The sequence below is a fragment of the Mustela nigripes genome, chromosome 4, assembly GCF_022355385.1.
Source record: "Mustela nigripes isolate SB6536 chromosome 4, MUSNIG.SB6536, whole genome shotgun sequence".
NCBI classification, from domain to species: Eukaryota; Metazoa; Chordata; class Mammalia; order Carnivora; family Mustelidae; genus Mustela; species Mustela nigripes.
Genome location: NC_081560.1, coordinates 147992305 through 148018282, shown reverse-complemented (window position 1 = coordinate 148018282; position 25978 = coordinate 147992305). Strand labels below are relative to the sequence as shown.

At 53.2% G+C, this 25978-nt stretch overlaps 1 protein-coding gene across 2 annotated transcripts; it reads right to left on the bottom strand.

The window, feature by feature from the left end:
• Window positions 1-2004: 2004 nt before the first annotated feature.
• CDHR1 (cadherin related family member 1) lies at window positions 2005-24378 on the bottom strand. Of its 2 annotated transcripts, XM_059397932.1 has the most exons (17): window positions 24021-24378; window positions 23340-23435; window positions 22223-22368; window positions 21165-21215; window positions 19895-19984; window positions 18629-18715; window positions 17277-17393; window positions 16063-16206; window positions 14307-14385; window positions 12665-12765; window positions 9857-10060; window positions 9207-9359; window positions 7310-7474; window positions 6741-6808; window positions 6022-6250; window positions 5092-5349; window positions 2005-4396 (listed from the first exon to the last, which is right to left on the bottom strand). In XM_059397932.1, the coding sequence occupies exons 1-17, from the start codon at window positions 24073-24075 to the stop codon at window positions 3860-3862; spliced, it is 2580 nt and encodes an 859-aa protein (XP_059253915.1). In that variant the 5' UTR covers window positions 24076-24378; the 3' UTR covers window positions 2005-3859. The 2 variants fall into 2 exon arrangements, with proteins under 2 accessions (XP_059253915.1, XP_059253916.1); XM_059397933.1 differs by lacking the exon at window positions 7310-7474.
• Between the last annotated feature and the right edge of the window lie 1600 nt (window positions 24379-25978).

Below are 25978 nucleotides of genomic sequence, written 5' to 3'. Positions count from 1 at the left end.
TCAATTTATGGTGGGTTTACACCACCACCGCTTAATCCTGCAAACTACACCAAACCTCACAACACCATCCCCCACTGCACCCACGTTATTTCTAAGGGACCCTCCCTGTGTCCACATGGACTGTGGCAGCCTCAGTCCTCACAGGGCATCCTCCCCATTCTCCTGTCCTTCCCCCTGTGGCCAGGGCTCTCCAGGACTGTCAGAGAGCATCACTGCCTGCCAACAGATGACAACACCCCTGCTAGATGGGGCTGAACCTGGCTTCTCTCGAAGGCACCAGTCCTCAGGGCAGCAGTGTTGCAGAAGACCTTGGAGAAGCAGGAGGCTCCAGCTGTGCCCAGGTTTTGCCACGTTTTGCTTGTTGGCCTCTGAGGGTAGCTGCTCCGTACCAAGTCCCACAGGTTTTCTTAGGGACAGTCTCCTCAGTTCTTTTTTTTTTTTTTTAATTTTATTTATTTATTTGACAGACAGAGATCACAAGTAGGCAGAGAGGCAGGCAGAAAGAGAGAGGAAGGGAAGCAGGCTCCCTGCTGAGCGGAGGACCCTGGGATCATGACCTGAGCTGAAGGCAGAGGCTTTAAGCCACCCAGGTGTCCAGTCTCCTGAGTTCTTAACTCCTGCAGAATGCAGCCTTCAGGGCTGCACAGGGCCAAAGCTGTACCCTCTTTCCTGCTCTCCTCCACCTCCTTCCGAGGCCCCTCTCCTCTCATACAGAGGAGAGGCTCCCGGGCCTCTTGGTGGGTGGCAACATCCTGGAGGTCAGCATGCGCAGAGGTCCTCCTCTCCAGGATATGGCGCTCCAGCCTGCAGACATCCTCAAATGTCCTCTCATCCACCTAAGAATAGCAACTATCTCCTGAGCTTGTATCAGCAGATACAGAGCTGCTGCTAGGATCTTTACAATAGAATAGCTCTCGTCACCTCCATAGCAACGATTTTTTTTTTTAACACCACGTATTAATGTGGGAAGTGAAGCCCAGAGAGACTTAGTCTCTTGCACAAAGTCACATGTAAGCAGCAGAACCAGGATTCAGGCCCAGGGCTGTCAGACCAGAAAGTACCATGTTATTTCATATAGTCAGAAAGTCTGACCTCAACCGTAGGGAGAAACACACAATGCCCAGCAGGTTTCCTGGAGACACATCTGGATACACATCTGTTAATTACCCATCCATTTTTTAGGCCCCAGAAATGGGAGAGCACCCCTAAGCTGAAACCTTGTCTCCCAGCTCTTTAGCTAGAGGCTTAAAATTACGCCAGCTTAGAGGCCAGGCCCATCCCAGCGCGGTTGGGGAGGCAGCCCCTGGACCCTCACCATTCCTTCATGCAGTAGAGCTTGGCCCAGCCTCACTGCCACTGGATGGGGGTAACTTGCAGTGTCTCTACATTTGCTGGAACCCAAGGTTTGGCTGTACCTCTTATTCTTTCTCAGTATGGCTCTTGCCAGCAAGTGGGTACTTTCCCCGTATTTCTCAGTGCAGGAGGTTACCCCACAGGCCCAGTTTCTCGGATCACCTCTACCCTGGTTCAAGTTCTGGATTTGTCCCAGAGCTCACACCCCTCCCAGGGCCTGGATGCTGGCCTGAGCCTCTATCCCAGAGGCTCTCATGACCACTGTCCCAGAGACTGCACGGCTGCCCAGGCTTTTGTGTCCATGTCAGGCCTCCCAATCCCTGCCTTCAATGGGCTGGGCTGGGGGTTAATTAGCTCTAGCTCCAGAGTCCATTCCCTCCCAAGCAAACCCTGTTGGGGCTTGTCCTGCTCAGGAGAAAAGCCCAGTCCAGGCCAGATAGACAAGCCCTGCAAATATTACCATTAGAAGTACATGTGTGGCCCTTTGGACAAAGGTTTGCAGCCTCCCTCAGAGTCAGATCTGGGGGCTGGGGGATGGATCCACCTGCCGAAGGAGCCAGGAGGCAGGCCAAGCCTGGCTGTCCGGGAGACTGATCCTGTGAGTGAGCTAACACACACGCAAGGAGGGAGCAGGAGGTCATCTTGGCCCTTGCTTAACAGATTTTATTGACCATTTACAAAAGAGGTGATTGCATGCAAATTGGAAGGATGTCGCATTTCCCGTATGGGACAAACTTGGTCCAGCGCAGTCCCCTCCTGAAATATATGCTGCACAATGCCTCCTTTGTTCAGTCCGGGATCCCAGCTTGTTAGATTTCACTTCTTAATACACTCCGGGTGGAGACTGCAGAAACCCCAGCCAGGAGCTTACACATCGGCATATCTGAGTAACACCTTGACACACAGACTCAGAGATCAAGAAAAGTGCATGTGCATATAATCGGTTTAAATAAAATCACCGACGATACTCCAGAGCAGTTATTAGTGAGGGGAGCAAGATGCAAAGAACTGTTCTACTTCCTTCTCCCTGCACATGGCCAGACTCCTCATAAAGCAGGGTTCCTTGAAGTTGGGAAGAACTTCCTCGCGCTAAGCATAGAGGCCTGCATGTCTTCTCTCCTGTGGCAGGTTGTCACAAGCTGACGAGGTGTGCTCAGTCAGGGGAAAACATCGAGAATCCAGGACCCTCTAACCAGGTCTCTGCTACCAACCTGCTGTGTGGTCTCTAGCAATCACTCCCCCCTTGGAAACCCATTTGTCTTCTTGGCAAAACGGAGGCTTGGGCTTCATGTGCTACCTGGCTTTGGTCCTTCCTGATGGTGGCTGGCTAGGGCGGCATGGGGGATGTGGTGGGGGAGAATGAAACTGGGGGAGCCTCAGTCAAGGCCAGTGACATCGTCCAGCTCTGGCCACCATGGATCAGGGGCTGCACTCAAACCCAGCACAGGCCCTCCTAGGGGTGCTTGGCAGAACAGCTTGAAAGGCTCCTAATACTTTCTGGAAGAGTTTACCCCAGAGAATTGGCCTGCAGAAAAATACTCTGCATTTGTGGTGCTTTGCACTTGGCTAAAGCCCTTGTTATCACATTTTCTTCAATCTTCACCTTGGCCATGTGAGTGAGGCAGTGAGGACAGATTTACTTCATTTTACAGATGAGGAGGTGAATGTTCAGGGAATTTAAACGGCATTCCCAAGGTTATACGATGTGAGAAGGATAAAAACAGATCTCTCTAAAATTCAGCCCTGCCCTGTCTCTTTCAGGACTCGTGATAGGGCAGCGCCTTAAGGAGGGGCTCGAGCTCTTCTGGGGGGTCTCTAGGACCACTGCAGGGCTCCAGCTTGGACATTTCTGGGCCCACCCAGGACAGCCCTGGCTGGGGTCTCTCATACCTCTGTCCCCTGGTCCCGTGTCAGTACAGCAGGGGGCCACAGACTCTGCCCAGACACCAACCCCCATCTTTCCAATAGCTCTGGGGATCAGCCCCACAGTCAGTGTGAGTTTTCAGTGCATCATGGCCCTGCCCTGATGCACTCACTCTCCTACAACCTGCAGGGGTCACTGACCACAATCTTCACCAGGGCTGACTCGTTTTCCTGCTCCTGCTCTTAGTTGGAGGCTTTAGAATCCAGGTCCCCCTTGGCCTTGCTACATGCAGCCAGGGCCCTGGTCCTCAACTGAGGATGCTGAGGGTCCAGGAGGACTTGAGGGACTCTGTGAGGCCTGAGGTTGGTGAGCAGAAAACACCCAGAGCTGGCTCTTTGTGGATTCCCAGCCTCTGTGGAATGGGGAGCATCAGAGCTGTGCCAACCATCTGGGTGATGAGGAAGTATTTGCCAGTTGCATCCCATAAACAGAGAAATCCCTCATCCAAGGCGTATCCAGAGCCATGGATATGGGGCTTACATCATGGTCGAAAACAGAGGTGACCCTAAGGAGCGGATGGCAGAGAGCGTGGCCCAAGTGTAGGACAACTGGGCTGGGGAAAGGAGGTCCACAGGACACATGCTAGAAGTAAGCCTTATTACCTACATTCTTCTTCTCAAACTTCTGCCTGAGCTCGGAGACCAGAGCTGATTGGACAGGGCTTCCCACCTTGGGTTTTGGTGACCGTTGGGGTTGCTGAGGGGTGAGTGAGCCAGAGACTGTAGGCACAGTCCAGGGGGCCACGCCCATCTTGGGCGCCATTGTGGGTGGTGGAGGGGGAGCTGGGGCTTTGGGGGGCAGTGTGCTTCCTAGGCTGTTGTTGTTGCAGTTCTCATTGGAAGGATCCTCTTTGAGCACAAACTTGGCAGCAGCCTTGGTCCTTTTGAACTTGAGCCATTCGATGCGCACAGCCCGGGGCGCAGGGCTGGGCCGCTTACGGAGCACGCGCCGCACGGGAAGGACCTTGTTGGACTTCTTATTGCGCCAGAAGGTGGCAGTGGAGATGAGGACGGTTATGGCCACGATGATGGCCATGATGCCAGCCAGGACACCCACAGCCTTCATGGGGTTGTCTTTGGTCTGCATCAGGAAGGCAGCCATGGGGCTTCGGGACAGCATCTGGAAGAGAGAGCCATTCCATTGCCTTCTGTGACTCCTGCCCGGTCCCTGGAGGACAGAGCAGGGCTCATGAGCTCCCTGAAGCCTAATGGTTAAAAAAAAAAAAACATCTTTCTGGGGTCAGGCATCCCTGGAGAATCTGATGAGCACCATGGGCTGTGGTCCAGAAAAAATGCACACAGAGAAAATGTGATGCATACAGCTCTCCAGAAAAATGCACAGCAAGAGAGCATAATGCAAACAACATTTTTCAGATTAAGAACTCCCACATTAGCTGGACTCTCTTCTTGAGAGATTAGGGGATTGCTTACCTTTGGTTATGGAGGGCCTCTTCTGTCCAAGTGAATCAGAACCCCTATTAAGTGATTATTTTCTGCCAGATACTGAGCTGAGAACTATGTACCGTGATTTTACTTCTGCCTTTTAACACCCATGCGAAAGAGCCATCACTATTCCCAGTTTACAGGAAAGGAAGAAGAGGCTGGGCAAAGCCCCCAGATCACACTGTTAAACGCTGTTGCAACAGGATTTCTATTTGATTCCAAAGCCTATGTGTCTGATGGCAGAAGCAGCCTTTGCTAGCATTGAGTGTCTCTTGGAGGAAGGCTGGAGATGGTCTTTGTTCCTCTGATGACACTGCAGCAAGGCCCGAGCTGGCCCTCTGACCCTCTCCCCGATGCAGACTTGGTACCCACCTCGGTGTCTGTGATGTCAATCTTGAGCAAGGCTGTGGTGCTAAAGGATGGGGAGCCACGGTCCTTGGCCTGCACCTCTAGGGACCATGTGAAGTCCCCGCTAGGTGTAATGTTGTGCAGGGCATCGAGGGAGCGGATGGAGTTCTTGAGCCGGATCTCCCCCGTGTGCACATCAATGTCGAACACATTGGCTGGCTCGACGTGTGTGATGGAATAGTCCACCAGATTGTTGGGCTCTTCTGCGTCCTGGTCCGTGGCCTGTGTGTGTGGGGGGGGAGGGTTGGACAGAGCTTGGCTTCGAGGACAACACCTGTGTGCCCTGGCTAAACCAATAAATCATATGTGGCTTGCTGGGTTGAAGGGAAATGATCCTAGCCCTACCTGGAGTAGACTGGAGTTGGGAGAAGTATTGAATGATCCAGGGTCTGTGCCAGGCCCCCTATGTGTATTACACCATTCCATCCTCAGAACAAGGAACAAGTCTGGGCGGTAGGTATTGTTAAAAAAAAAAAAAAAAATTCTTCTTTGGATGATAAGTGACTTGTCTAAGGATGGATATAGAGAAGGAGGGGAGATGGGATTCAAGGTCAAGTCCCTTGGGTTTCAGAGTTCATGCTTCTTCCATGTTAGCAAGACAGTTCGCTCAGCGCTGCTCTGAAAACAGGCAGACCAACTGTGTGAACAAAAGCAACCCAAACACTTAAGCTCCCCAAGCCTCAATTGCTTCTTTTGTAAAGTGGCAATAATAGTTTCTCTCTTAGAGGTTATTTCTGGGTTGAGTTGGGGGTAGGATGTATAATGAACCGTAAAATCCTCTGCTCATATTGGGAAGCCACTAGCTTTATTTTAAAATAAATTCTTCTGTTATGGTGCCTCTTGGAGCAGCTAGAACAAGGCTTTTAGGGAAGCTTTGTTGCCTTCAAAGCTCACCTCAATTTTCACCGGGGTCCCCAGCACCATTGTCTTCTCCTGGATACTCTTTCCAAACTGCGGGTAGTGGTCATTGACATCCAAGAGAGTGACAAAGACCTCGGCCAGGCTGTATTTGCCCTCCATGTCCTCTGCCTTCACGTAGAAGTTGTACCTGGCTGTGGCCTCAGCATCCAGGATGGCCCAGGGCTGGGTGTAGATGATCCCAGTGGATGGGTGGATCAGGAAGCTGCCAGGCATAGGGAGAGCAGGCTTGGGTGTGCACAAGCACAGGTGCATGCATACAGGCACAAGCGTGCATGCACACACACAACACACACATGCACACCTGCAGGAGTGACCTACCTCTAATGCATTATGCAGCTTCTCCAAAGTAGCTCACCTGATCCTTTCCCCAACCCTGCAGTCTGATGGACGCAGGCCCACCCATTTACTCACCCACCTCTTAACCCTGAAGTTACCCAGGCTCAGACTCACAGCCCTTCCCTTTCCACCCAGAGCCTACCCCTCCCTAGCTCCAGGCCATGATAGTGACCCTTCTTCTCTTAGATCCCTGAACCTCTGCTTCAGGGTCTCTACTGCTTTCCTTTCCCCCACTGGGCTTGTATTCATTTCTCCAACCCGGTCTAGGTCCCTCCTGCATTCGCCCAGATCCCCTCTGCCCTCTGCCTCCCAAATCCCTTGCCCAAGGCTCTTTCCAGAACTCTGGATCTACTTACGGGTCTGCTCCGGACCCATAGATGGAGTATTTGACTTCACCCCACGGACCTGTGTCTGGATCTACAGCCTGGAAGAGAGAAAGCTCTTAGTGGTCCCTGTCCTTTGTTGGGGGAATGTTGGCAGCTCATGTATCTGAGGGCTGCTTTCCCTGGCAACACAAGGGGATTTGGGGTTTATCCAACTGGGCAGAAACTGATCTGAAGGTCTACTCCAGAGCCCTAGCTTTCTACCCAGGAGGTCTCAACCTCCTAGATCAACCAAAAGGTTTAGATCTAGAAGGCATATATCCCTCCTTTGTAAAAGAGAAAGGAAAAGAAGATGGATCCTGTGCCCTGACTTCGGGGTTTTTGCCTATGTCTTCCTTAGAGTCCGGAGATGTATTGTTATCCCCATTGTACAGAAGAAGAAACTGAGCTTCAGAGAGGTCAGGTAGTTTGTCCAAGGACACAGTTAATGCGTTTGGACTTTGTGGTTCAAACTGGAGCCCAGGTCTCTCTGATTTCATCAAGCCTCCTTCAGTAGGGGCTTCTAACCACAGCTCCTGTCCCTGGGCTAGTCCTCAACCCACTGTGACAGCCACCACGTTGGAGCCTCCTGGAGAATTCTCAGGGATTCTGGCAATGTAGTAGTGGGAGGTGAACTTGGGGACATTGTCATTGGTGTCCAGGAGCTGGATCACAACATCTGCTGTGGAGCTGAACTTCTCTGGAGTGTTCACTTCAATGGCCAGTAGCTGAGGAAGGAAAGAAAATAAGGACTTGTCTGGGCAGTGGTCACGGGGCAGAAAGCCTTCCCACTTCCTGTCCCAGCAGGGTCCGGCGCACACCTGCCTAGTACCACTTCAATCTCCACCGCCAGCCTGTGATGACTGCCGCCACCTGCAGGGGGCACTTCTTCTTCTTCTTCTTCTTTTTTTAAAAAAATATTTTATTTATTTATTTGACAGAGATCACAAGTAGGCAGAGAGGCAGGCAGAGAAAGAGGAGGAAGCAGGCTCCCCACGGAGCAGAGAGCCTGATGTGGGGCTGGATCCCAGAACCCTGGGATCGGGACCTGAGCTGAAGGCAGAGGCTTTAACCCACTGAGCCACCCAGGTGCCTGCAGGGGGCACTTCTAAGGCCCACTGTCTTGAAAGGCCTTCGTATTTGGGCCAATTTCTTTTGTCCCATTGATTTGCTTACTCCTTTTCAGTTTCAATTTCAAAAATTATTTTGTTATATAATATAATTTAATATTTGTTAGGGAAGTTCTTGCCTCATGTTCTTTCTTTCTGTTTTCCTGACTATTCTTACAAGTTTATTTCTCCAGATAAAAATCAGAGTAATGTCAATCCCCCTCCCTGTCCCCGAAGGAAATTCCACATAAGACTTAATTGGAATGATATTGGATTCTTTATTCACTTGATGAGACTTTGCATTTTTTAAAACAAAGTACACCTTTACACTTCTTGCTTTCTTTATATCCCTTTGTTAAATTCTTGTGGTTTTTTTGTTATTTAGATGCTGTATATTTTTTATTATCCTAATAACTAGGAATTTTATCTTTTAGTTGTTATTATAAAAGAGGACCTTTTATTCCATTATTCTCTTTGCTATTTTTCTTATGTAGGAATACTCAAATTTTGTGTATTAAGTTTGTAATCAATCATGTTAGCAACTTTGCTGTGTTTGTTTTTCCAGCATTTCTTAGATTTGTCTAAGCAAACAAAAACACCACCTACAAACAATGATAATTTTGTCCCTTCCTTTCTCGCATTCATACTTCTTATTTCCTTTCTTTACTCAGGAATAACATTACTCCAAGAATAGTGCTAAATAACAGTGGTGATAGCAGGCCCCCACAATTTGTTTCTGACTTCATAAGAAGCTTTAGATTCTCACTTCTAAGCATGGCACTTGCTGTAGTGGTATATGTAGGTATAATTATAAATAATTGTAACAGTTTAAATAATATTAGTGAAGTATGTTTTTCCTTCTTATTAATAAATAGTATTTATGTTTATATCTAATATTCATTATTTACATATGTTCATAATTTTTAAAAATCAGAGACAAAGGAGTATTTTTTTAACTTCTACTTAAGTTTTTATCAGAATCAATGATAGATGTCAAACACCTATGAGAAATACGTTTATCTTGATAATCAAATAGTTTTTCTGTCTCAGTCTATTAATATGGCACCTTGAATGCCAGTGCTTTCTTGGGACAATGATAATTTAGGAACAGGGGCTTAGGGAGGCTGTGTGAGCAGTGGGAGCAGGCTCTTTTTACCCTCCCTTTCTTCCCTCCCCGCCCCCATTCCTGCTCCCCCAGTCAGCAGGAGGGGCAGAGGAACTAAGAGGAAAAAAGGAGGGCCAGAAGGGGCAGGAGGTGACAAGGCCCCCTCAGGAATGAATCCAGGAGCTGCTATGAGCTCCTAGGCCCCCCCCCCCCCCACCATTCAGGGCAGTTCAAAGCATCACCTACCTTAAAGGTTAGCACTTTGAACTTTTCAAAGTCAATGGCGGCTGAGTTCTCCACAATGATGGTGACTTGGGCTTCATTCAGGACTGTCAGTGGGACCACTCGGAAGATGCCCCCAGGTCCCACCAGCCGCAGGTTGAATTTGGCATTGGCTCCCTGGACCACAGAGTTTGGAGGGAGGCAATGGGGAAGATTAGTGAGAATAGAAACTCATTAGAGGGTCATGCTAAGTGAGGAGCCTTCCGTATGCCCTTAACCCTGGCAGGTGAGTATTATTACTTCTTTCTGTCAGCCAGACCATGGAGAATCAAAAAGACTTAGCAGGCTATGGAGACTAAGTCAGGTAACAAATGCTCACAGCCCAGCCCTCTGCCGGGCAGAGGAGGTGATGGGAAGTGGTCACAAAAAGTCCCCGGAGGATCTAATACAGAGGGACCTCTGTTTGGCTGGCTTTACTTTTTAACTGATTGTGAATGTCCTTAGGCTAAGCAGAGAGTCTGTGGTTAGCTACTCTCCCCTATCTCTCTCTTGGTTACACCTTCTTGTTTCATTCATTTTGCGACTTGCCAGGCCCTTGGGACACAAGCAGTGAAGGCTGGTGAGCGCTCAGCTCAAGTCCCTTGGAAGACAGGGTGGAAAGCAGGACCACACACCTGGTCTGAGTCGTTGACGGTGATCTTGAGTCCCCGCAGGATCTCTCCCTGAGGTGGGTGCTCGTACATGGACAGCTCAAATCTGTTCTGGGGTCCACTTTCACCATAGAATGTAGGCGGATGGTTGTTGAGGTCCACGATCCTGATGGTGACTGGGACCATGGCCTGGGCGGCTGGGATCCCGGCAGAGCTGACCTCAGTCACCTGGGGTGGGGACAGGTGGCTATTGCTGTGTGGCAGGAGACTCCAAGATGGCCCCATGGATCCCTGCCTCCACGTGTTCATCCTCTTGTATAATCTCCTCTCTTTAAGTGTGGCCTGCCCTAGCAACTGACTTCGGATAGCACATGGCAATGGTGATGGCATATACTTAGTGATTAGACCATGAAGATTGTAACTTCTGTTTTCTAGCAGACTGTCTCTCTTGCTGGCTCTGGTGAGACGAGTAGCTATGTTGGAGAGGCGCATGTCTCAAGGAGCTAATGGTGATCTCTAGCCTACAGGACACTGCCCATAATCATGTGAGCCTGGAAGCTGATCCTTCCACAGTCAAGAGAACCCAGTCCTGGCTGACAATCTGATGGCAGCTACATGAAAGATCTCACATCTGTGGACCTGGCTAACCTGGAATCCTGGCCCACAGAAACTGCGAGATACAAATGTGAGCTGTTTTAAGATTCTAAGTTTGTGGAAACGTTTCAACAGCCACAGGCAACAAGATGGTGCTAGTACTGATCCCATTTCTCAGATGAGGTACAGAGGGGTGAAGTAGTCACCTGGGGTCACACAGCTAGTGAGTGGCAGAGCTGGAACAGGAAGAACTCAGGTGTGTCTGATTCCTTGACCAGCGCTCTCTCCATCCCCCCACACTGGCCCCTCTTTGCATCCTGAGACATATGGGATCAAATCCCAGCCCTGCCGCATTCTGTCCTGGTGTCCATTTGGCCACAGGGAGGCTGTAGGGAGGGGAGGTGTGGTGACACAGCAACAGATAACTAACACAGGCGGCAAAGCCAGGGCTGAGAATCCACAGGCTCCATGTGAACCACTCCTTGTGACAGATACTATCAAGGACCTCCCTGCCCTTGTTCTTTAAGCATGCTCTGTCCTACCTATCCTGAAACTCTGCTCCTGGGAACCACTCTGTCACACCCTAGCTGCTATCCTGGATCCCTTCTCAGAAGCCTACACCTCCATTTCCTAATGCCTCTTCCTCTCTCAGCCCATCCCCAACAGAGATCCTTCACACCAATTTCCATGCTGCATGCAGCACTGTCACCTCCTTTGCCTTCCTGAGTGTCCTCTGCTAATGTGACTCTGCTCTTGGCAGGCTCCTCTCTACCTCTCCGATTGTTCCTGGATTTCCCTCACCTGCTCCCCCACCCCCCACAATCCTCACTCAGCCTCCAGTGCCCCCACAGCTGCATTCTCAGCCAGCGCTCCTCTGTCCCCACGGCCACTCTCTGGGCAATCCCATTCCCCCAAACCATCCTTCCACAGCTGCCTGTATGCTGACACTGTCTCCCCAGGTTCCAAACTTGTATATCCAAGTTGTGTGTTCAACCTGAATGTTCCTGAGACAGAGAAGCTTTCCATGCCTGTCCTCCCTAGCTGGACTCCTCTTCTGTGCTCCTGATGGCATGGCACCACTCCAGATGGCCCATCCCTGTCCCTTCCCTTACCCCTCACAGCCACATTCTGTGGAGTCAGCCTCCTTCATATTTTGCAATTTGTCTATTTCTGCTCTTCCACCTCCCTCCATCCCCAAGGGCCTTCTTAACTAATGGCTTTGCCTCCCTGCCTCTCATCCAGTTTCCTCCAAACTCAAGGTGGGACCAGTGTTCTCAAATTTTAGGCTGGAACTGGTGCCAGAGTCACTCGAGAGATTAGAACATGCAGAGTCCTGGATTTCTTCCAGACACACAAACTTCCTGCTGCCAGGACTAGGTCCTGGAAATCTTTGTTTGCCAAACTCTGAATCTGAAACCCGCCATCCCCCTGCCCCTCCACCCCTGGTCTAAAGCAGACAGATGAGTTTTTTAACAAGACTCTAATCATGTTCAAAACCCTTCAATGTCTCTTTACTCCTCTTGGGGAGAACCAGCTACATAATTTGCAGACCCAGTGAAAAATGAAAATATTCTCTAACAAAAATTTTCTTAAAAATTGTTTTAAAATCTTGTTAAAAAATTATTAAGGATTTCAAGACAGCAAGAGCAGAGCATTACGCCCAGCATGGGAACCTTCTGACGGTGATCCCTGTGTAATTACATAGACCACATGCCCACAAAGCTGGCCCTGTTCCAGGATAAAAACTGTATCTCATATTCAGGGCTTTCACTCCTCTGGCCCCAGCCTGGATCCAACTGTTTCTCTGTCTACATGCTGCCCGTGAACTCTAGTTCTAGTCATGGCTCTAGCTCATGACTCCTTGCTGCCTCCCTAGTCCGTCATGTGCTCTCACCTCCAGCCTTGTCTCACTTGGCTCTCCTAGCCCACGGTGCCTCCAGCTCACCCTCACCCCCACCAGTGGTGCCCCTCACTGATCTCCACCTGCTGGGTCCTCCCCTGTTCAAGACCTTGCTGCTTCAGTCCTACCTCCTTGTGAATTCACTTCTCCTCTTGCCAGGGGCTTTGTGTGTCTGCTGCAACATTCACCCAGGCTATGTGATGTAGGTGTTCTTTGGAGCAGCAGCTAGCTCTTTCCCTGGGTAGAAGGTGGGGTGCTGGAGGTGGTTGGGTCTCATCAACTTTGGAATCTCCCAGGGCCGGAGGGTAGGAGGAAGGGTCAAGCTAGAGGGAGGGTACCTGTACGTGCAGCTCATACACCTCTCTCTTGAGCTGGGCAGGGCTCTGCATGACTGAGATGACTCCAGACGTCTCATTAATTTCAAAGGCTCCATCACTCCCTGTCAAGGGGGAAAGACGTGCCCTGTAGTTCCACACATGGCCATGGGAGGCGCAGGGGAGCCAGGCCAGGCAGGGTGCCCCGTGCTCCTCAGGTGTTCATTCCCTTATTGAGGTCTGTATACAATGTATTTCTATCAGCTGGATCTTGCCAATGAGGAAACTGAGTTCCAGAAGGGCTAAGGCATTTTTCTAAGATTTCACAGCACGTGTAGAGCTGGGACTTAAACTCACTTCTGAGTCTGGCTTTCAGGTTTCATAGAACTGGCTTCTCTTACTGCCATGTGTATGCATGTGTGTGTGTGCGTGTGTGTGTGCGCGCGCACATGCGTGTGTGTGACGGCAACAGAAAAGGCGAAACAGACACCGAGATAAGGAGACAAGGAGGGAGAGAGAGAGGAGAGAAAGGAAAAAAGGGAAGAAAGAGGCCAGAGGCTGCGAGAGAAGAACGGAGGAGGGAGAGGAGAGAAGAGATGGTAGGTGCTGGGTAATTGAGGGAAGGCTGCAGAGGTGAAGGTCAGGGACGGGGAGCAATGGGGTGAGGGTGGGGTCTGGTGGGGGTGTCTGCGTGCCTGAGGAAAGGAGCCTGCAAGTGATGGGGGCACATTCACGCATACGTGAGCTGTTGGAGGGAGAGTGTGCACCAGGCATATCCCAGGGATAGGGTCAGGGAGGGGAAGGGTCTGAATGAGAGCACAGAGACATGTGCACATCTGTGATCAGGCACCAAGCGTGACCATCCCACTGAGGGGTCTGGGCCTGTGGGGACTGGCTACTGAGGGCCACAGAACCCACCTACCCGGGGCCACCATGACCTGCTCAGTTGCTGCTCAGTTATGCAAAGAAGAGTCTTGGAGACAGGAGACTTAGGTTCAAATCAAATGGGAATGTGGGATGCCCCTTTAGCTTCTCTGAGCCTCAGTTTTCTTGTCCACATATAGGGCTTACGGTAGGAAATGTCCTATCATCATTGCATTTAATTCTCTTAATCCAACTATATGCTCTAGGCCAGAAATGTAAAAAAATGAGAGGGGTGACTAGGTGGCTCGGTCAGTTAAGCATCTGCCTCTTGGTTTGGGCTCAGGTCGTGATCTCAGGGTCATGGGATCAAGACCCATGTCAGGCTTTGTGCTGGGAGTAGAGCCTGCTTAGGATTCTCTCTCTCCCTCTGCCCCTTTCCCATGAGGGGGAAAAAAACCCCAGTAATTTTAAAAGTGCAAGAAATGTGGCCATTCCCTCTTGTTAATCAGCGTGTGCCCAGGGTGAAGGGACATGAGTTGGAGCCACACACATTGTTTTCGGTCCCCCCCCCCCACCAATGCTTCTCTCTGTTGCTGGACATAGTGACAAACAGGAGCACATGCCCAAGAGACTTGTCACCTCCTGGAGGGACCCAGACCCCCCACCCAATACATCTTGTACTTCTGTCTTTACAAATGAGGAAACTGGGACCCAGAGAGATCTGGGCAGGTCACCCTGGTCACCCAGGAAGAAGGAGCTGCAGTCTAGCCACGGGCCTGTCCTCAAAGTTGCCCAGACTTACCATTCAAGAGGCTGTAGACAATTTGGTTGGGTTTGCCTCGATCTCCATCCATGGCAACCACCATCAGTACCTCTGAGCCCTTTGGGGGAACAGAAGCAGCTGCCTGAGGCCAACCGGTATGGCTGGGGCTCTCCCCTCCCCCCAAATATTGCCACTGTCAGAGGGGAGGTGTTCCTGCCACCCAAGAAAAGGGCCAGGCCTCTGTGGGGCCCCACACCAGTTCTACAGGGAGATCGGAGCACCCACTGCTCCGGGGGGAGCAGTGGGCTGGAGGTACAGCCTGAGCCCTGCTTCTTCCCACCACATAGGTTAGCACATGGCCACCCAGCGACACTCAGGCCCCCCAAGTAGGCCTCTTCCTCACAACCCTCCCTTCCCCCACACACACTCAGCTCTGGCCTCCACTATCCAGCCCTCAAGTCTCACCCTTGCTGCCTCATCCACCTTTTGCCTTTGGAGGTAGACGGAGGGAGAGTCAGAGACAGGTGAGAAGGGGCTGGCCACAGAAGGGTCTAATGCCGGGGTTTGGTTTGGGATGGCACAACTAACCAGCCTGCTCCACCTCAGCCTGCTCTTCTAAGCCCTCTGCTCAGGCCCTTCTCCTCCACCTGTCCACACTCATGGCTGCCTCTTGACTGTCCCCATGCTGCCTGCTCTCCCTCAGCAATGCTTTCCACCCTTAGCTCCTGGCAGGACAGCTGGCCTCCCCCGGCCCTGCCTTTGGCCCCCACCAGAGGAACCCGCCATTTCTCCCTCACTCTGAGCTCATCTCTACCACTCAGCTGCCAGCTTCTGGACAAGAGGTACCTTAACTTGGGCCCAGCATGTGAGCGGTCCTCAGAAAGTGCTTTCGTTATCTCCTCAAGTCTAGAATCATCAGACCAGGGGAAGGGAAAGGGACAATGCGGTTCAGTTCTACAGAGTCTTTGGGAAGTTTGTTCCCGCCTGGTCTCTGCCTCCAGGGAGCTCTTAGTCTGTCTGAGGTGGGGACATGTCAATCCATGGATGTATCCCAAGGCGGGATGGGGAGAGTGTGGGAGCGAAGAAGAGAGCTTCCGTCTCAGCTGAAGATGGCAAGGAAAACAGTGCCTGGGGTGACTTGAGAAGGGCAAGGAGCCTCAGGCCTGGGGGCGCATTTTAGGCAGAGGCTAAAGGCACAGCAGGGAGATTGGCTGGGTGCTTGGAGGCTGAGGACTCAGGGGTAGAGGGGAGGCTGGCCCCTAGATGCCAGAGTTGGGGGCAGGACCTTCCCTGAGAGGCCTGAAGACAAGCATAGTCACCAAAACATCAGGGGCAAAGACTGCACTGAAGGGGAGGAAGATGAGGCTGGCCTTGAAAGTGGGCCTTCAGGACAACCGCTGGTCTGAGCCACCCCAGGCTACGGGGCTTGGAGCTAAGGAGGCATAAAGGAATCTCACCCCCCTTGCCCGCCTATTGGTGTAGAAAAGGCCCCACCCAAACCAAGGCAAGGGGCCACCTGCCAGCCCCTCTTCTCAGCCCTTTTGAGGGGTAGAACATCAGCAGCTGGATTAGAGTAAGTTGAATGAGGGAAGAAATGCCTATCACAGTCTTGGCACCCAGCAGGCGCTCCACACACCAGCATCTGCTTCCTCTCCCTTCCACTCCCACTGGCAAAAGGACATGCACAGGGGCTGAGCCTGGGCCCGTCCAGAGCCAGCCATGTGAGCCAAGCCACAGGGGATCCCAGGGCAGTGCTGCCTGGAGGGGACACTGGGCTGAGGGACCAGCCACCCACCGGAAGGGTGTCCTCATACACATAGCCATAGTAAGGTGTGCCCACGAAGACGGGGGGCATGTCCTGCACGTCCTCCACATTGACTGTGACTGTAGTGGTGGTGGAGAATATCACGTTGGCCCCTCGCAACCTCCCTCCGCCATCCTGGGAGAGAACCAGAGAGTGAAGAGAGGTTGGGCCCTGGATGGCCCCCGGCGGCATCTGGCTTCTGCCACTTCCTGGCCTCAAGACCAGCTTCCTTCTCTGATTTTTGTCTGCTCCTGTGTCACCTGGAGATCAGTTCCTCCTCGAAGAGCTTACTGAAATGAGCTGATGCGTGGAGGTCTTTAGTCAGTGCCTGGTAGGCCCTAGGCACTCAAGTGCTCCTTTGGGAAAGAGTGAATTCCTTCTCCTGGGAAATTATGTTGGACAAATGGAAGAGGAGCGGTCAGTGCCAAACTCCCCTTCCTGCCGGGAGCTGAGCCTCCAACTCCTGAGAACCTACTAAGAGCGCGACGGGGGCCGTATGATGTAGATGTGTGCCCAGGAAGCCCAGCCCTTGAGGAGCTTTGGGCAGGTGCTACGGGCTGCAGAGGGATGGCCTGCAGCCATACGTGACCAGCAAGAGCCTTCCTGTTCCTGGAAGAGACAATGTTGAGCCCAGAGGGACAGCTGGGCTGTCCCCCCCTCAGGGGACAGAGTGCCACCTTGGCGGAGCACCCGCTGACTTGCGGCTCCCGCTCCCTGCCCTTTAGAAATCTGAGGAACTGCTTAGCCTCAGGGGTGGGCAGATAAGAAACCCCAGGTGCAGAGAGAGCCACTGATCACCCAGAGAGGGTGAGGTGAGCAAGCCCAGGCAGAGAGAGGGAAGCGCCTAGAGACCAGGCTGTGGGGGGATGGGAGGGGGCCCGGGTCTCCAAGCCATGGCCACCTGGTCCTCAGGAGGGGAACCTGGCCTGTCACGGGACATACACCATCTTCCAGAACAGAATATACCCTCTCCAGCCCCCACACTCCAGCCTCCCTGGAGACTATTTCCATGTCCAGGCAGAGTCCACATCAACAGAGGTTCTGAGCAGCTGCACCCCCCCACCCCTGCTGCCATCATACTTTCAGCCCTCCAAAGCACTCCCACTCCCTTGCAGAACCGAACTCTTTGTTCCAGTCCCCGGGCCCGCTTCCCATGGTAAAGCTGAAGGAAGACCAGAGGTTTCCAGTGCCTCCTTCTCTGTTACCTTGGCAACCACGGTGACAAAATGGGCCTGGGCCTTCTCGAAGTCCAGGGTGGCCCCAGCCCGGAGGCGCAGCACGCCGCTGTGGTGGTCCAAGGCGAATTTAGTGGCATGTACATTCTGTAAGAATGAGGGGCACGCTAATCCTCAGAGGGGGACCCAGGCTGGCCCAGGAATGGCTGCTTTGCTTCTGACGGGGTCTTCACTGTCCTCTGTCACAGGAACGCTGGCCTTGTGGGCCCCGAAGGTCCCCCTCCCATCCCTCAACATGTTCCCGGTAGGGCCCTAGCCTTCTTGCTGCCCAGCTCCGGCCTGGGCTTTCCAACAGGTAGACATGGCAGCAGAGTGCTCTAACCTAGAGAGTGTCAGGGCTCAGAAGCCACAGTGGTGGAGACAAGCTTCAGGATCATGAACCTCAACAAGGAAGGGCCTGGGGGCCAGTCACAGGCATCCTGGGGGATGGTGGAGGTGGGTGGGGACAGGAGGTGATCCTCAAGCTGGAAAAGGGCTACTGTGTGTCACAAGCTGTTATCAGAGCTGCATGTGTATTTAATCCCCACAAGAACCTGTGAGGATGGGCTTGTGCCTTTCGAGTTCTGCCCACGAGGAGCGAGAGCTGGGAGAGCTAGATGAGGGGGTGAAGGCCTCCCCAGGGTGGGGTGGCATCTTTCCGGTACAGGTGGAGCCTGGGGGATTTCTCCAGGAGCCTTGTCATCAGCCACCAAGCTGTACTGCCTTGACAGTTGTGAGAGCCAGGGACTAACCCAGGGGGAAGCTGAGGAGCGGCCCCAGGACCAGCAGCTGTGAGAGGTGTGGCTGGTTCCTGTGGAGCCCAGGGAGGAGGACAGGGAGGAGGAGGAGGTGCAGGAAGGGGTCTCTGCCTTTGACAGGGTTGGGGGAATGGAAAGGGGTGGGGCGGGGGTGTCATCACTCTGTTCCTCCTGACAGATGCCCTTTTCGCCCTTTTTCCTCTCCTCAGTTCTAGGCCAGGCAGGTTTTTTGTTTTTGTTTTTATTTTTGTTTTCCCCACCCTGTGTGGGTGTAATATGCCCAGACCTCTCCTGGGGAAGGGGTTGGGGGTAGAGAGCTGAGGGTCCTGGAGATCCAGGGAGAGGGTGGCAGGGAACGCAGACGGAGCCAGGATGGGCCGGTCAGGGGAGGATGGCCTCCACCCACACTCCTCTCATCTCCCCACCAGCCCAGCCCAGCCCTGAGAAGCTGATGTGACATCTCTGACAATCTTTGGGAAGACTGGAGGTGCTGACTCAGAGCCTTGGCGATGGAGGTGGGGGTGGCCATCCAGGTGTCCCTTCTAGCCTGGGGCCTCTGGTCATAACCCGTGTGCCCCTCCTTACCTGTAAGAAGTAGGTGACACTCCCTCCAGAGCCTGTGTCCTTGTCCACTGCATGCACCTTCATGATACTGCTCCCAGTAGGTAAGTCCTGAGGGGTCACAGCCATGGAGGTGGGGGAGGGGTCAGTCCCAGGGCAGTGAGAGAATGCTCAGGGGCGGGGGGGGGGGGGGGGGGCATAAAAAGATGGCGTCAGGGAGTGAAGGGCTGAGTAGAGGTGAAGAGGGGAGGATTAACCAGGGCACCCCGCTGGGGAGGAGGCAGCCAAAGTCAGCGTAGGTGAGTGGGTGCCGGGAGGAAGGAAGGGGAAAGACAGGCGGGAACAGACATTCTCTCGAAATAAGACTCCCGTTAGACAAAGCGTTTGAACATGAAGTGCGGAAATGGTTAATAGACATTCCACATTCCCAGGGATCGCGTACATACCATTTAGAGCCCAAATGAAGTATCTTCCTCCTACTGAATTAGCAAACATTAAAAAATTCGAGAATCCCCAGTGTTGGGGAGGGATGGGGAGACACACGTAAGGGGAGAGAGCCAGCGCGTGCTGCTCTGGGAACTCACGCTTTCAACCTCGGCACTTCACATCTTGGACCATTTCTTAAGGAAATGGTTCTAATTAGCTATATGGAAGTTTTATGTTGATGTTTAATGTTCAGAATTTGATGTTTCTTATGACAGCAAAAATCTAAAGCATCTTAAACATCCAGATGTAAAGGACTCATCCAGTCAATGATGGACTATGCACTAAGTGGAACCTATTAAGACGACAGTTGCCTAAACTTCACAATTACTGAGGAAATGCTTGTTGTGCATTATGTTGTGAAATTAAGTGAAAAATAGCATACAGAAAGCATATGTTTAGTATTGTCACAATTATGTAAATAAAACAAACAAAATAAATCCAGTAATCCCAAAATGACTAGAGAGAAGAACATCAAAATTTGACAATATTGTCTCAGGCTGGAGAAATTTGTTTTTTTCTACTTTTCTATATATTTCAAATTTCCACAATAAACATATATTATAACAGAAAATGGGAAATGGACATTCCTGTGGATAAAAAAGAATGTGTGAGGGGATGGCAGCAGAGGTGAGGGGAGGACATGAAGTGGGGGTTCTCCGGAGGGTGGAGGGCAGTTAGCATGAGGAGGTGTTCATCCCTCTGGGGCTGGTCCCCTGGGGGCAGGTCACAGGGCAGCCCAGGGGGAAGGCTGGGCGGAGTCTGGGGATGGAGTGCATCGGCTCTGCCTAGAGGCCTCTTGCTCACCTCAGGAACCTGGACAACATAGGGCTCCTGGATGAAACTGGGGGCCTCATCATTGGCATCGGTCACCAGGATCGTGACTTTTTCTTTCACCTGAGAGGGGGCAAAGGGAACAGGAGTTGGGGCGGTGAGACTTTCTGGGCAATAAAGGGACAGTGGCCTCTAATAGCCCAGGTGTATGTCTCTGCCTGGTGTCTCTCCTTCTTCATTCCCTGCCTCTCTCCCTCTCTCCCTCCCTCCCTCCCCCCCCTTCCTTCCTTCTTTTCTTCATCCATGCAACAAATACTACGAAGCAACCACTAGGTGCGAACACTGCCCTCCATCCCAGAGACAGAAGACACCCTCTAATGGCGCGTGTTTTGCAGAATGGGACGGCAGGGCAAGATCCCCGTATAAAAGAAAGGTGGTGATCTCACGCAGGGTGCTAACAGGGGCATGCCAGGCACTGTGGGCAGCCCCCTGTGCTATCTGAGTCTGGGGGCACGATGGCCTAGGTAAACGCACCCCTTGGGTTTGTAGGCACATGGTCTAAGAGGCTGTCTCCAGAGGCCCCGAGAAGAGGCATCTAGTCCAGCCAGTGGTGGGGACGGCAGAAAAGCTTCACAGAGGAGTGAGATTTAAGCTCCTCAGCAGGTGAGAGGGAAAGAGGTGGAAAGGTATGCCTGGAAGAAGGAACAGCATATGCAAAGGCGAGAGGAGTGGCATGTATGATGAGTTCAGAGAACATAAGCAGATTTGGGGCTAGATGTTCAGGAGGGTGAACGTGAGAGGGAAGGTGGGCGAGGCAGATAGTGCTAGATGGGGAGGCTCTGAGGGCCAGACGGGGGCTTGGACCACATTTTGAGGGCAGTGGGGACCTGCTGTGAGTGCTTCTGCAGCCAAGCTGTGGCCAAGCCTAAAGTTTCACGGTGATGGCTATGGCTGAACTTCAGAGATGGACTGGGGTCAGGTAGCCTGAAAGCTGAGGAACCCCTGCAATCACCCCGGCAAGCACTGATGAGGGCCGGGTGGGAGTGGTGTCTGTGGGGGAGGAGGTAAAGGAGCAGCTAGGTCTGGGGCCCCAGGCGTTCACCTTGCCTGGCTGGGCGGGAGCTGGTTGGAGGAGGCAGATGGGAACACATCCCCACTGGCCTCCCCTGGTGCAGTCCTGTCCTGTGGGCACATTGGAGGGCCTCGGCTTGGATTTACCAGAGAGCCCCTAGGAGGGAGGAGAAGCTGTGGGCAAGCCTAGGGAGCAGGTGCCGCCAGGAGGTTGGCTCAGGGGCACACTTACCAGATTCACACCATCGGAAATGCTGATGATGGCTTCAATCTCGTCCTCCCTCTGTAAAGTATAAAGCTCCAGTGAGTGTCTGAGAGTCTGATGTACCTGGGGACCCTGAGGCAGGGAAAGATTCTCCCTGCCCCCACTGAGCCCACCAGAGCAGACCGGTGCATGTCAAGGGAGCCCTGGTGCAAGGCAGGGTGACCAAAATCTGCCTCTGGCCATGTTTGAGACCTTGTTTCGGGTCTTGGCACATCAGGGGTTCTCATAAACCCACAGTAGTACTGAGGCACCGAGAGAGAATGTTCCCCTGCTAGAATGAGGAAAGACGCTAACCCAGCATGCTGGACATCCCAGCGAGCTGGACTTTTCCCTTTTTTCTTCTTTCCCCTCTCTTCCTCCCCAACCTCCCCATCTCTCCCACACCTCTCTGTGTTCCATGGTCCAGGTCTGCAGTGTCTCAAGCACTCCCTAGCCTATGGTGGGACCCCAGCGAGGAAGGGTATTGAGGTCAACAGGCCCCCAAGGGTGCTGGGGAGGGATGCATGGTGATACTTCCCCCTCGTGGTCCCTACAGCAGCCTCTGAGACCCAACTTTCTTTTCTCGACTCTGGCCTGCGGCAGGGTAAGTCGGCTGTCGGACCAGAGCTGGCAGTAAGCCCACAGTGTAGGTTCAGTTATGGGGTCCACGAGGCCCAACATCCTGGTGTGGGACTCAAAAAAGAAATGTAGCCCAGGCCCCAGCACCTGTAGGTTCAGAAAGGTGCAGAGGGATAGAGGGGTGGAGGTTTACCAAACTCAGACCCACTCTCTAAACCACTCTTTTCCAGGCTGCCTCAGTCAGTAGAACATAAAACTCTTGATCCTGGGGTTATGAGTTCGTGTCCAGTGTTGGGCATAGAGGTTACATATTTAAAAAAAAAAAAAAGTACTCTTTCCAGTCCTGAGCTGCTTTCAGTTTTCTGAGGCTTACAGGATCTCTCCAGGGATGACCTCTAGGGAAACATCCAGCCCACAGAGGTTTGTCTGCACACCTGAGAGATAGCACTTCTCACACCTCTCCATACCTCTCTGTCCAGCTCTTCAACCAAGGTGATGTTTCCAAAATTGGGATCAACAGAAAAGACACTTCTAGCACTGGGGTCAAAGCTGATGTGGTAAGAGACAGGGTCTCCTTCGGGATCTGTCCCATTTAGAGTATAAACATGAGAACCTGGAAGGAGACACAGAAGGGGAGACTAGAATCTGGGACCCAAATTTCCTAAAAGTGGCATCTATTCAGACCAAGGATTCAGCTGTTTCTAAGGCAGGTAATCAATCCAGTGCTAGAGGTCCTGAGCCGAAGTGAGCACTGGCCACTGGCTCACCCCCAAGGGCTGCTTCCTACCCCCGACCCTTTTCTTTACAACTGTCAGGGAGATGTTAGTGTCAGTCACTGTATGGACTGTAAGCCATAGTACAGATGACAGAGGAGCTTCAGGGCTGCTGTGCCTAACCCCAGGGCTTCTTCCAGTCCCAGGCACCAAGACTGGGGTTCCCTGGTATGGGGGGGGTGGGAGAAAAGGGAGGAGCCATTAAGACAGGAGGGGTGACCCAGGATGCAGCATTATGCCTCCATGTCTGAATGAGTTCTTTGGGGATTTCTAAGTAGATGCATTTTTTACACTGCTATCCTGCTCAGTGTTCCCAACCCAGACAGAGGGAGAGGGAAGAAGGGAGAACCTCTTCTTTCCCCCTTCCCCCTTTCTCATGCAGACCCCAGCAAGTTGGACTTTCATAGGTCTGTTTAAAGCCTAAAGATCCCAAGCTCCGAAGCTCCAGGAGGTAAATGTATTTGCTCAAGGTCACAACAGTGAGAAAGGGGCGATGTTGTGGCCAAGCTTCGGGTTTCTCATCAAGCTGCCAACTGCTGCCTGCTGTCTAGGGTGGCCCTGTCTCTGGGCTCTGCAGCAGCAGCTGGGTCTCCAGGACTGGTCTGGCTTAGGTCTCCATGACAGCCGTGACCTCCTTTCCTGCAACTTCCCTGGGGAACTCAGAGCACAAACAGGGCGCCCCAGAGGGCCCACAGCCTGGCACTGGGTGTCTCCATAGGTTCAGAGGAGTCACGGGTTCAGTCCTTGTGTCCAGGGGAATGAGGGCCATCCTCTGAGAAACCAATAGAGAGCAGGTGCCAGGGGTACTCACCTACAGGGGTGTCCTCCGGAAGGCTGAACAGGGCCATGTTTCCGTTGGTGCTGCCCACCCCGTTGTCGAAGAAGTGGGGGGCAAAATTGGCCTGGGCTAGGGGGAGAACAGGCAGGAGAACAGACACAGGGAGGGACAGCTTCACATCTGTGTGGTCCCAGTCTGGCCAGGCTGGGTGTCCCCTCCTCAACCCCCTGCACACCGTCAGACTGGGCTGGGAGCTGCGAAGGGGTCCTTCCACCACCACCTCCTGCAGGCTCAGACTCGGCTCAGGCTTGTCAGGGACACGCACCATCTGGGGCACTTAGAACCCAGGCAGTGGCCAATCTCAACCCACCAATGGACAGACCTGGAACCCCACGCCCAGAGAGGGACGGTGCCCTGGCCAAGGTCACACTGGGAGCTGGGGCACCCTCCTCTGCCCCAGCAGCCTTCAAAGCAATCACCAAACCTCCCTTCTGAAGAAGACAAGGGCAGCAGATGATCCTGGCTCCAAACCGGGGTGTCTCCAGGGTAGCCGCCACGGCCAGCAGGTGGAAGGATCGCCCCACCCCGCCGCGTCCCGTCTCCCCGCCCGAGTCCAACCGTGGAAATGAGCGGCCAGCGCTCTCCCTCGGCGCCCACTCGGGCAGTGCCCGCACCCGCGCTTAGCCCCGCGCTCGGGGGCCCGCGTCCACTCACCCAGGCAGAGGCGCAGCAGCCCCAGGGCCAGGGCGGCCCCCGGGCTGAGCCTCATGTCTCCGCGGGCGGACAGAGTCGTTCGCCACAGCCGGGCCGGGCGCAGGAGCGCGGAGCATGCCCCGGGCCGCGCGGAGTGCAGAGCCGAGAGTGGGGGCGGCGGCGGCGGGAGGGGCGCGGGGCGGGGGCGCTGGGTGGCGCGAGGGCGCTAAGCGGATGACACCGCTCGGATCCGCGCAGCTGGAGTGCTCCCGCCGGCTGTCAAAAGAGACCAATTAGTGAGCGCGGAGGTGAGGGGACAGGCTCCCAGCAGCAGGCGGGGCCGGGAGGGGTGGTAGCGAAGTCCTCTCCCTACCACGCCCCCTTCGCCCAGGTCTGGAGCGCAGGCGCCGAGGGGTCCCCAGCTCCGCAGCGGGGAGGAGGGGGGTAGAAGGGGGGACGGGGGCGGTGTCTTCCCCTAGATGGCCTTAAGCAGGACACTGGAAAATCGGCGCTTTGGGGGGCTCCGCTGGAGGTTTCCCTTTTTATGAACTTCCACTGTGACTTTGAGGGAGTTTGGCACGCTGAGCCTGATCATTCCGGGCTCTAAGAGGGCGGTAGGCGGGAAACAGATGAACCTGAGACTGGAGGGGTCCCTCCTGGGAGGGAAAATGCGCAGACGTGGGTGGATTGGCGGGGCGGGAGTGGCGGGTGCCCCCCAGGGCAAACAGGTTCCAGGGATAGTACCTCAGGCTTGGGGTGGGGGGGGAGATCAAAAGACAAAGAGGAGGGTTAGGAGAGGAGCAAATGGGGGGGGTATCAGGCCCACCTCACTGAGATCCCCACTCTTTCCTGTCCTAACCTCCAGGCGCTGGATCGCTAATGTGGTCACTAATGAGGGTCCACATACGTGGTGCACAGCAGGGAGGGTGTTCAAGTCACCGCTAAAGTGGGAGGTGAAAGTTACCAGGTAGCACACTGGCCTCACTCCCTATACCCAGGGTCCAGTGGGTGCCGATGGAGAAGTAGCAGACCCACCCAAGCCTTGTAAGGAAGGATGAATGGCTTGAAGGCAGAATCAAGCACCTCCCTGGGACCCACTTGCCAACAGAGCTGCCCAGCACAGGTATGGACTGCCCCAAGAGGGGTGAGCTCCCCATCCCCGAGGGCATTTAGTCAAAGCAAGGTACTGCTATGCCCCCCCCCCCCCACCGACACTGAGAAGAAGGAGAAGCAGGTAAGCTCAGGAACCTTCCTGGTTGGTGGTAGCTTTTCCCTGGGCTGGGCACTCATTCTCTCACTCTGATATTGGAGTTTGGTTGGAGAAGCGGCCTGGTCTCTTCTACTCAGAGGAGACACAGGGAGGTCACTTTAGGCCCAAACCTGGCCACTTCCCAGGATGGTCTTGGAAGGGTGTGTCCGCAGACCGAGGAAACACCTTTGGGTGCTTCCTGGAGAGGCCTCCACTGCTGGGGTCTTGGTATTCCTCCCCAGGGCCCTTCATCAGAGTAGAACATCACCCATCCCCCTGGGCCAACCCTCCTTGACCTACTGTTGGCAAGAGTTAGGGATTCAGAACAAGGAGATGAATCAGTAATCCCAGAGTGTTGGGCAGTTTTCAGGCCCAGTTAACCAGAATCCTTCTTGAATCCCCATGGGTTTGGCCCTTTGGCTGGAAAATGCACTCTATTTTTTTAAATATTAAAAAAAAAAATGCACTGCATTTCATTTATTTGAGAGAGAGCATGCATGTGTAAGTGAGCTGGGGGAGAGAAAAAGAGAGGCAGAGGAGCAAACTCCCCACTGAGCATGGAGCTACTACGTGACATCATGACCTGAGCTTAAACCAAGAGTCAGATGCTTAACCAGCAGAGCCACCCACATGGCCCTGGAAAATGCACTTTAAATTGCACAGACATGTCTGCATCTTTTGGTCACAAAATACTGGGACAAGGCCAAGGCAAGCTTTCATAAGTCTGCAT